Here is a 12,291-nt window from a genome sequence, read left to right as displayed (position 1 = left end):
CCTCTCCACAGTAGGGAAGTGAGAGGGGTAGAGAGCTGGGTCTCGGAAGCTGACACCACTGCAGGGAGTGGAAGGCTTCCTCAGGGTAAGTACCCTCCCCCACACCCTGCCCACTATATCCTGTGAGTACCACGCACCCCTCCCCTCCATGTGAGTATTGAGCACTCTTCCCCCACCCACCCACTGCCCTTCATTTTTGATTTTTACTGATTTTCTCATGTTTTTAAAATTTTTGAATAAACACCAATACATTCCCAGGATATTAAAAAACAAAACCAAAGCTGAAAAAGAAGGGCCTTGACAACATTATACCACTTTATTCCAGGAGGGAGGTCAGCAAGGGATGGGAGGGAATTTCAATGTATATCCTGATGCATGAGAACTCAAAGACCCCTGTATTATCCTAACTGCAGATGAGATACTTTTCTAATCCCTATCAATGAATGCAGATTAACGTGGGCTCTGCATGGTGATGTGTGTCATTCCATGCTGCAGTGTGTGGACTCCAGCCCAGTAGCTATCAGAGAAAAAACACAAACTCAGGTTTTTCAAATGAAAAGAAACCAAGACTTTATTACGGCTTCAGGGGGCAGCCCCCTCAGTCCCTCACAGTGAGTAGCTATCTAGCTTTTAAAGCTCTGGGGATAGAGGGAGCCATCAGTGACTACTGAGAGAGATGGATAGAGAGGAACTACTCCACCCATCAAACCCCTCCATGGAATGGAATATCAGCAGAGTGCAGGCAGAAGCAAAATCCTTCTCCCTGGAGGATTCGGGGCAGTAGATAAATTTAGCTGTGCTCCTCCTGAGGTGCTGGAGACGAGTCCCAATTTATTCTCTGCTCAGCTTGTCACCAGCCTAAACAAAAGAAAGAAAAACACAAACAAAAGTGACCACCCCATAGAAACAATGGTCTAGATTCACAATGTGCTGTACATCACAGAGCAATGCAAAACAGTCAGTGCATCATCTGGCCCAGTGCACTTCCCCTCTTTGTTGCCAGTAGAGTCTCCACTGCCTTACATCTGGTGTCACTGCCATACTGATTTGGTAGAGTTTTACACCTGACTTTTCACACAAGTTGTCACGGATCCACAGGTCCGGCGCTGTCAAACAGCTCTGGAACAGTCCCTGGGAGGACCCCTTCAGTATGTCTGCCCCCTTAGGGTCACATTCTCTCACGGGGGTAAGCCACTCGGCTTCACCACCTCCTGGGACCCAACCTCGGAGCCTTCAGCACCCCTGCTTCATGCCGTGAGTGCCCTTCAGTGAGTCCACCTGAGTTGGACACACAAGGGAGACTTATACGCTCAAAGGGAGCAATGCACCCCGGACTTCCTGACTGAAGTGACTCTCAGCCATCATAGAAAGTCCTTAGTTAGCACGGAGAATGGAAAGTTACAGCAAAGTCCATCTGGGTCAGTGTAGAATCCAGAGCCCTCTGACCCCTCTTTAGTCTCAGTCCAGAAGCTTCCCTCTGACTCCAGCAGCCCACACAATACAATCCCCTGGTCCCTCCCCAGTCCTTTGTTCTCCAGTTGGTCAGAGCCAGCTGGCTTCCTAAGGAGGGTGGCTGATCCATGGTTGTTTGTTGCAAGGTGCCAAATGTCCGGGCAATTGGAGTGGCCAGTGGCTTCTAGGACAATCCATGAGCTTCCTCTTGGCAAAATCTGGGGCCCCAGGAAGCTAGGGCCCCAGGAAGCTAGGCATCAGTCACACCTATATCTCTGGGTCTCTGCAACAAGTCAACACCCTTTTCCTCCCACTTATTTAAACATGCCCCACATAGGAGAAGCTGAGCCACATACAAGAGTCATCCAAAATGTTATGAAAAAGTCCAATGCCATCACACAAGTGTATTATTATTTTTTATTGTTTTGTATTCCATTGTACCTAAGAGCCCCAGTCATGGACCAGGACCGCACTGTGCTAGGCACTGTACAAACACAGAACAATGATTCAATGAGAAAATAGAGATGGGAAAGACTTAATGCAGTAGGCAGCATCATACCCATCTGTCCATAACTCCCTGGATTGGTCCATAAGGTCTATGTTCTAGTGCTTGGTCCGAGCCAAGGTTTAAATGAGTCATGTAATGGCGCTTCCACCACACCCCTCAGGGAGATCATTCAACCAAACATCATTCAACAGTCAAAACTCTCCCCTGTATTCAAATTCATCTCATTAACCCCAGGATCTCCTCAGAAACCACTTAGCTATTCCTCTCCCTCCATGACATGTGCACTCTTTCCAATACACATAGAATGTTAACATAGCCACCTTAGTCATACTCTGGAGAAGCTATAGTTAATTCTTTTGAGCTTTCCTCATGTGTTAACAAGTGCCCTGAAAAGGAATATTTGTGTTGGATATGAGGAAACCATTCCTAACGTTGAGTTTCTATTAGACTGTGAAAGGGAAGTGGTGGAAACCTCATCGTTTGGGTCATTATACTAGACTGGACAAAGCCCTGCAGAATATATGGAAAACAACCTTTCAATGGCTGGGAGAAGGAAGGACAAGATTGTAGGTCTTTGCCCATTGCTAGCGTTCTCTGCACCCGATGTCCCTGGTGTCCTTGAACCTCTGATTTTGCCAACCCAAACAAAAACCAAGGCTAGCCTACCTTGACTCTCCACACCAGAGCGCTCACCAGCAAGGCATAGAGCATGGCTTTCCACAAGAGCACCAGGTAGGTGAGCTTTGTAGAGTTGCCAGATCGCATGTAGGATTCTGTAAATCAAACACTGATTATTTATGGAATTATATAATCTGGGGAATCTGCATCTAGAGCATCAACAGTCAAATAAGAAACCCACAGTGAGGAATAGAAGGTCTTACTATACATCACTGAAAAACTGGGCTGGATATCTGGTCACACCAGGCACTCAAATAAAGCTGAATAGCCTGGCATTTGTATTTATATTCCTGATATTCACTGGCTCTTTAATGCTTTTAATGCCTCATGGAGCCATTTGGAGAATACCTGTTTCATAGATGGGCCTTCCATGAGTAATGATTAAGCAGGTAACTTTCCAGTCTGAAGACATCTGCTGTTTATAATTATACTGAAGGAGAAGGAAGACGGAGGGAGCAAATCTGATTGGATGGGGAAGGTCCCACGATCCCCTTTGCGTAATTTACAAAGGGAGCCCCTGGAGTAGGCATTCTCAGTGCACTGTCTCTCACATGCAGGCTTTTCTTTTGCACTTTTTAGTTATCTTTTCTTCATATACTATACCAGACATTTTAGGCTGGAAGTTCTTGCTTCTCTCTTAGTGCAGAGAAACATAACACATTTCCCCCTCATAATAGTCTAGTCTCCTGTGAGCTGCAGTACTTTGGTCTAATTTTGGTTGTTGGCTTTAGTGTGGGGGTGTTGGATGGTGTTGGTGGCCTGTGATATTCATATATAGATGATCCAGTGGTCCCTTGTGGCCTTAAACTCTTCCTGACACACCCTGTACATAGTATCTGCTAGTAAGGGAGTTTAAATTCCTGGAGAGATAGAGGCAGTGAGAGGAAATGCCTACCTTCAGTGATGCCACATCCTGAAAGGCAAAGAAAGGATTGTAAGTCACAGTTTCCTCAGAGCTGACAGAAGACAGGCTTCAGAGTTTCTGGGATGTTACATATTGATGGTATTAGTGGTACTTACTCATATTATTTAGATTATAGACTCTTCAGAGTGTTTCTTAGCTAAATTCTATAGAGAGCTATGAAAATGTACTTGACTATATACATGTATAAAAAGACTATGCACATGCACATATGTATCCCTGTGAACATACACATATAGTCCTGGCACATACTCTTACATGTATGCGTATATGTGTGTTCATGAACCTGCACATTTGCAGATGAACACTGTCTTTCTTCTTGTATTTATGTGGGGATTATTTTCTCTCTCTTTCATCTCCTTTTGCTCATTTCCACTTTGATTGTTTTCCATTTCATACGATAATATAATGCTCAGTCGCTACTCACCATCTCCACCTCTGATCACTTTATACTGGATATCATCCAGGTGGAACTTCACAGCACACCGGAAACTGTTCTTGGAGTTGAACCACTCTTGGGTTGAGATCCTCAGGCGGCTGGTCAGCGAATATGATGAATTTTTATCCCAAGTGGAAAACTCATCTGTCCTCACCCCGTCTTCCCTCTCAGCATCATTCACCTCCCAGAACAGCTTGATGTGGTCGGGGTAGAACTTTGTGGCCAGGCACACCAGAGTGGCCTTCCCCTTCTCTTTGATCTCCTGCTTTGATGGGGGAAAGATGGCCACTCTGGGGGGGGTGATATTGAGCCCAACCTCTGGAACAGAAAGCAACATGGCACAGACGGCCCTGCACAAACACTCTCCTACCTTGTGCCAACAACCCCTCAGGGTACTGATTGTGTCTTTGCTCTCTAGACAACATTGATAATGCAAGGAAACCACACAGACACAGCTGGACTCCAAGGCACCATGTTTACTAACTATATCGGAACATAGCAGGCCTTTGTGGGGAGGGATAGCTCAGTGGCTTGAGCATTGGCCTGCTTAAACCCAGGGTTGTGAGTTCAATCTTTGAGGGGGCCATTTGGGGATCTGGGGCAAAAAAAAAAAAAAGTTGGGTATTGGTCCTGCTTTGAGCAGGCGGTTGGACTAAATGACCTCCTGAGGTCCCTGCCATCCCTGATATTCTATGATTCTAGCTACATACAAGCTGAAACAGAGTTCTGGTGCCTTCTGCAACAGAAGACTGGGAGGCACACTAGGGGACTCCAAAGTATTTAAAGGGATACTACCAAACCCAGGGATACTACCAAACCCATGCCTCCATACTGACAGGGAAAAGTATCAATGGGTGTTATCAGACAAAACATGCAGTGTGTTCCTTGTGGGCAGTGTGCTGCATTGTAAGACACAAGAAGCAATATGTTCATAGCAATTAGAGTGTTTGGGGAGGTGTAATAAGACACAATAGTGTATAACTCAGAATTATACTACGATGTGATCAGTTCACAGGCCCCATTCAGGCATTGGGAGGGAAAGGGTTAACCTTCCCCCTCTGGCTGGAGGAAGGCTCTCCAGGAAGAGGCCTGGAGCTGAGCTGAGAGATGGACCCTAACCAAATTGAGCAACTCCAGATCACTGCTTTGGCTTTAACTGGCACAGCCTTATATCTTGACTTTCAGTTTTGGCTGTTGCATCTATGCTTGGCCCTTAAAGGGGCATCACATTCCTTACATAAGCATCTCTGTTTTATTACAAAGGTGCCAAACTCCTGCTAAAGATGTAGAATCTTTTCCTGCCTTGGCTGGCCTGTCGTGGAAAACCCTCGAGGAATTGAGAGTGGAGACATGGAAACAGATAGAGGCATACAGACAGAGAACACCCCTTTGAGAATGTGGCATTCTGAGATGCAACATGCCCTGAGTTACTGATGATAAGCTCACATCATCTTATTCTCCCCTTAAAATGCTAGCATTAGTTTTGAAGCCACAGTATGTAGTATTTTCCTCTTCCTTGTAGGCACCTCTCTGTCCTATGAGAAAACCCATAAGATGAGAAATTCCATGCTTCCCAAGGAGAGAGAGAAATTGTTCAAGGACACCTGAGGTGAATAGCTAGGAGCAATGGGATGAAAATGAGCAAAACGAAATGTTGCCTGAATGGCAGGAAACATGACCTGATACCAAGGTTCTGGAATAGCATGAAATAGTCCACTCCAGGGAAGAAGTGTTGGAAACCTCATTACTTAAATCATGTAAAACTGGGATTGGACAAACCCCAAGGGAACGATTCTGCATGGGCCAAAATGTGGTGGAAAGGAACTAGGGGATGTACAAGATCTGACCTAGATATGATTTCCATCTCTACTTTTTTAAATTCTTCACCCTAAATTAGTTTTATCCTCCTCTTTATACTTTCTCTGAAATAAGAATATCCTTCCTGTAGATTTGGGGACAAGAGTGATGAGGACATACAACTCTGTCCTTGGTCTACTTGCTCAATAACATTTAGTCTATAGGATAGGAGACTTCAGTAGAAGTCGGCTGGGACTTTATGTATTTTATTTGGGACACAGAAGTTGCCATATCAATGATCTGTGCAGTCTGGTCTCCAACACTGGCCAAGTCAGGCATCAGAGGAAGACTTAACCACTTCATTATGCATAAACAAATACATACATTTGCACAAGCATGCACAGGCACAATTTGTGTTCGGTACTTTGCCCTTACTTAAGATTTGTGTATTGTTTTGAAAATATTGTATAAGTGACAAATTTAGGCAGGGAGCATTTCTAAAGCACCCACTATTATAGTACTAAGTTTCTCCCTGTTGGAACCCTTGCAATGAAGAGTTGTGTAGCAAAATCAAACAAATCACTGATCTTTTTGCAGCTCCACTATAATTACTGTTATCTCCTAATGCAGCAGTAGGCAATCTATGGCACGCGTGCCAAAGGCGGCACGCAAGCTGATTTTCAGTGGCACTCACAATGCCCGGGTCCTGGCCACCGGTCTGGGGGGCTCTGCATTTTAATTTAATTTTAAATTAAGCTTCTTAAACATTTTAAAAACCTTATTTACTTTACATACAACAATAGTTTAGTTATATATTATAGACTTATAGAAAGAGACCTTCTAAAACGTTAAAATGTATTACTGGCACGCACAACCTTAACTTAGAGTGAATAAATGAAGACTCGGCACACCACTTCTGAATGGTTGCCGACCCTTGCCCTAATGAAATGGGTTCCATTATGGATGCTTTACAAGATCCCTGGAAACACCATACAGAATGAAAAGCCATAGGTTAAACATATCCTATGGGGGTGATTTTCACTGTCCATTTCAGAGAGCCAGCACACCGCGCAGCTCACTGGGTCTGACTGGCTCCTGTAGAGGAACCATTTCTAGGGTATGTGGAAGTCAGTGGAGGTTTTTATCTGACATGGAACGTGTCTCAAAATGCTTGGCAGTTTTAATTTGGATTCCAAATCCTGGTGCTTTCTTTCAGCAATTAATATTAACCACAATAGTCAGTCCTTACCTAGTACAGTGAGATGAGTCCCCTCCGCGAAATTTAGCGTGCTGGCTGCAGAGCACAGTAGTAGGGGTCTGGTAGGAAACTGAGCAGCTGCCTCCCCCTCCCCATAAGCAATACTGTGACTATGGGGGAGCTATGATCCCTTTTATTGTCCCCACCATCATAATTAGTGTTTTGTTTTACAAACTGTTTTCTGTTGTCTTCAAAGCCTCTGTGGTATATGTAAATGCTCAGTGTGCTCATCCGATCCTGCCCTCAAGGAATAGAGAGTGGAGACATGGAAACAGAGAGAGAAACAAAGACAAACAGACAGACAGAGAAGAAAAAGGAGGACAGAGAGGGAGAGAGAGAGATAAAAAGAAAGGCAAAGAAAGAGATAGAGCTAGAGAAGGATAAAACACAAAAAGACAAGGTAGGTGAGATAATATCTTTTATTGGAACAACTTCTGTTGGTGAGACAAGCTTTCAAGCTCCACAGAGCTCTTCTTCAGGCCTGGAACCAGCCCTCTCTCACCAACAGAAGTTGGTCCAATAAAAGATATTACCTCTCCTCCTTTGTCACTCTAATATCCTGGGACCAACACAGCTGCAACAACACTGCAAAACACACAGAAAACATAGAAGGCCAGAGAAATGGGCAGACTACAAATGAAACAGAGAGATTGAGACATACAGACACATAGAAAGAGAGAATCTGAAAGAAATCTATTGATACAGTAGCCTAGGAATAGTCTATTTTATGTACCCACTTGCCAAAGTCAATGTTTTTTGATGGGTGAATACACTATCATTGTTTTTTCCCCCCATCTTCATGGCAAGGCCAACTGGATAGAGACTGTGCCTTGAATAATTGTCTTGCCAGTTTTCCCTCACCTCCACTTGTGTGAATGCTACATGTCACTTGCATAAGGGAAACTTTTTAGGCGTCCTTCAGGGGAATGGGGAGATAAATCATGACCTCTTACCTGTAACAGTGAGCACAGTGCCAGCTCCGAAGATAAGGGGAGAGGTATTAGAGCACAGCTGTAAACTGTCAGAATAAAACCCACAACTGCTAAAGCCTAGCCCAGACCCCACTGCTTCCCAACTCAGGAAACTTTGTAGCGATCATGGCCAGATTGTATCACTGGAGACTGCAATCAGACTAATCTCTGGCATTCGACAGCAAAAGACAGGCGGCAAAGAGGAGCGTATGATTCTATAATGTCCTTCCTATCTCAAAACAGCCCCCAGAGAGGGTGAAAGAGAGGGACAAGAGAGAGGAACTGTGTGTGGGAGACACAGAGAGACAAAGAGAGAGAGGGAATAAGAACATTACAGAGAGAGGAAAATCAAGAAAAAGATAGAGTGACAGATAGTCAGTCAGACATTTTATTGGGGTCAGTGAGAGAAGAAAGTTGTGGAGTGCAACAGTCCCAGAGATGACATCAGGCTTTGCTCTCCCTAGCCACCACCACCCCCCGCCAACCCCACAGCCCAGGAGCCAGTAGCCTATTCCTTACCCAACACTGTGAGCCTGGTCCCGTCTCCGAAATACTGCTCTCGGTTGTTACACAGTGAGGCAGGAGAGTTGCAAAAACCACATGGACTGCGGACGAGTCCCCCACCCCAACCTCCTTACTCACTTCAGGAATGGCTGGAGAGAGCTGTTACTTCTTCCTTTCTCCTGTCATAGGACTCCCAGTGAGTGCTTATGTTATAATACATCTCAGCCCAGGGAGGATACGAGGAATGAATCACTGCAACTCCCCCCACCATCTCATTTTATCTTTTTTAGCCCCACATAATTGCTCTGTAGAGTGAGGAGATTGACTAGTCCCATGGTTGAATCCAAAACGAATTAGACACACATATGGCTTAGAATACAACGTGCAATAACACCAGCTAGGGTAAAAACACCACGGCTATCAATCCACAGGCTCCAGGGCTTGTGTTGGCCATTGCTTGGTATCAGGCCTGCCACTATGATACCAGATGGCACTAGCAGCTACTTTATGGACAGGGTGGGGGTCACACATGCCCCTGCAACATCTGGTATTAGCTGTGGGTCACTGGACTAGAAGGACCAGAGGCCTGTTCCAGTAAGTGGGACACAGGACTAGGTGAAGCATTGGTCAGGTCTCGTATGGCAATATCTTAACAATATCACAAACAACAGACAACTCGGGCTTCTCTCTTACCTAGGACAGTGAGTTTGGTGCCATCGCCAAAGTATTGTCTTTCAGAGTTCACACCATTATGCAGCTGCAGGAAAACCTCCCTCCAAACTCACTCTGCTCAACCCACCCTGCAATCTATCCCCCTCCTCACCATGCACCAACAGAAGGAGAAACCAAAGGCACAGCAAATTATAATGCCATTGAAATAAGAGATGGAAACCATCTGTTAGGTCACACCAAGTCCATACCTGCTGGGGGCCAATGCAGGACTGGTCCCTGCAATGTCTTCTTCAGGGCTCTATCTACTCCAGGTTTAAATGACTCAACTGATGGGAGACTCAGTCAGACCCACTGTAGGAAATACTTTCTAATATCCATCCAGAATCCTTCCCTTTGCTCATGGTCATCCCAGTATCTCTCACCCCTTCCCCCATCTAAGTCTTATCTCACTTGATGTTTACACTCTGTTAAAACAAATATTGATTCATTTAAAGTTGGTGGGGGGCCTTCCAGTCCATTCCCCTCTGTCAGGGCAGGATTGAGTTCATTGTCCCTAAACCATCCCTAATAGATGGGCTTCTAGTCTCTGCCTTGATGCCTTGATCTCTAGAGGTAGTGATTCCACATCATTCCTTAGCAGCTTGTCCTATCCCCCAGGCTGTTCAGAGTTTCCTGAACACAGTAAGGATAAAGGGTCCTCAGCAAGCACCGAGGGGAGACCCTCTCTGCTCCATTAGTTTTTCTTCCCTGTCTTGACCAGAAATCTTCAAAGTGGACTTTGCAACAATCTAGGTTGCAGTCAATCTGGGTCCTACACCTTGAATTCCTTCAGGCCAGGTACCTGAGACTTACTCACATCTCATAAAGATTTATTAATCACAGAAAAATTACTATAGGACTCTTTGTGACTGTCCCTGTTGTGGAAATCACCATCAATAACCCATAATCCTTCTACATCCTCATTACAAGGGACTGGTGCAATCAAAAGACTGGTGCTAGCAAGTACATTGACCTGGGGAGAACTGTGTGCCAATGACAACACAATGGTCATTTTTCAGGATTATAAAGGCAGCCTTGTTTTGCCCATCAAACTTGGGGATGTCCAAATCCAAATGGGGGGGCCTACATGGGAGTATCCCCCAAAAGCCTTTTATTGTGTTTGAACCACATGCATTAGACCTGGCTTTCTATTGTCAGTAAGCATCACCTTCTCCTGGGATTTTTGGATTCTCATTGCACTAAGCTTTCCCATTGGCTAAATGATCCCTTTTCCTGGGATAGCTGTGCCAAGAAGTCTACCCCATTTGGTCTGTTGTTAGGGGTCCTGTGTCTGAGTGGATGGAAAAAGAGCAACTGGGAATTAGAGCACAAGGCATCTGGGAGCACGGATTGTGATAAAACGGATTGTTTGTTTGTTGTTCTATTTTGTCTGTTAAAAATATCATGCATATTTGCTTGTCTTACCCTGTCACCCCAGACAAAACATGTATATGTTCAATCCCAAAGGGGCCAGAGTTACTGAAGTTAATGGACTCTGGTTTGATCCCTATACACTATTGTTTGTGCTGTTTAAAACATGATTGTAACTCAGTCCCCGCTGGACAGATGTGCTGATGCATGTGTTGGTTTTTAATGCTCTGTAGCCCCAGAATAACTAGCTCTCTAGGGGAATACTTACACCTTTGTGGATCAGAGAGATTTTTCAGAGGTTGTTATATTAATACAAATTTAATATACACAAATATATCACAGTCCCTCACCCTTCCTAATTCTTTGCCAGGGCAGCCCCATTATCCACATACATTACATTCATTCAGCAACCCGCAAGGAATTTTATGTCCTTACCTAGAACGGTGAGTTTAGTCCCTTCTCCGAAGTAGGCTTGGTAATTGACACACTGGGAAAACACCAGCTCAATAACCAAAGGGGGATGTGGATGGGGGGGTTGTTCCCAAAAGGGGAGATCTGGGATTTCAAGGGATTATAAAGAAAAATGGGATTTTCTTACCTAATACAGTGAGTTTTGTGCCTGCGCCAAAATAGACTTTATCGTTGGTCACAGTGACAAGGGGCTGCATCAGAAGCAGAAGAAAGGGACATGCTCCAGGTGATGTGGACAGACATAAGAGGTGTTTACTCTATCTAAAATCCCAGAGATATGAGGGCCACTCATCCCCAGTATAGTGATCATTGGCATAAAAACAGTCTGCATTGCTTCTGTGCAATACTCAGCATTCATTAGAGTACTGTTCGTTATTTATTGATCCTAGTATTGTTTTATTTATATTTCACAATCCAATTGCTTTACAGACATTATCTAAACAGTCCTCACCTACCCCTGTGAGATCAATACATATTGTCCCCATTTTACAGATGGGGAAACTGAGTTGCCCAAGGTTATCAAGCAAGTCAGGGACAGTGCCAAGAACAGAACCTCTTGGTGACTAGTAGCTCCAGATTCCCAGTCCTGTGTTCCAAGGAGTAGGCAGCCATTCGCCCTGTAACTAGTGAGTGTACAATGGTCAATGAACTAGTTATTTAATGGGACCTAGGAATAACTATAAACAGGTGCTTGTAGAGAGTGCGATGTTCTCACCTTTTTATCCCTGAATGAAAGCAAAGAGCTCCTGATTTCGTCTCCTCTGCTATCAGAGTGCCAAAGTCCTAGGAAGACCCCGATTGAACACTATGGGGTTTCCTAGTAGATTAAAGAAATTAACCCAAAGCCCCAAAAATAGTCCAGGAGGTTCAGTCACTGATAATCTAACCCCTGCCATCCCTGAGTTAATAATGAGGAAGCCTTAAGCCTGTCACTATGATCAGCCAAGCCCAAAGGATACAGGAAGCTGAACTGGAGAGTGAAAGATCCAATGGAGTTTTACACTTAAATCACTATTACCTCTGTGTTTTGCAGCTGACACAGCAAGTCACGTTTCTGTCAGATCTCTGTTATGTTTTGGATTGTCTTTTTCTGGGAGGGTTTTCACATGAATAATGGGTCACTTATTGCAAGAAGTTATCACACCAGCAAAATATGAAGTCTCTCCCTTTTGCACTGACATGCATTTTAGGTATATCCCAGCTGAATCT

The 12,291-nt window shown here is 44.5% G+C and overlaps 1 gene segment (V, D, J or C); it reads right to left on the bottom strand.

Annotated features, from left to right (window-relative positions):
• Positions 1-544: 544 nt before the first annotated feature.
• On the bottom strand, positions 545-11,694 carry LOC101944594 (T-cell receptor beta-1 chain C region-like). The segment is given in 6 exon segments: positions 545-858; positions 2,627-2,733; positions 3,534-3,551; positions 3,988-4,317; positions 9,223-9,260; positions 11,636-11,694. Coding segments are annotated over 6 exon segments (579 nt in total).
• Positions 11,695-12,291: the final 597 nt, after the last annotated feature.

The sequence above is a fragment of the Chrysemys picta genome, chromosome 1 (genome assembly GCF_011386835.1).
Source record: "Chrysemys picta bellii isolate R12L10 chromosome 1, ASM1138683v2, whole genome shotgun sequence".
Lineage (NCBI taxonomy): Eukaryota > Metazoa > Chordata > Testudines > Emydidae > Chrysemys > Chrysemys picta.
The sequence above is the reverse complement of the archived record's forward strand: the minus strand, read 5'-3'. Positions and strand labels throughout refer to the sequence as shown.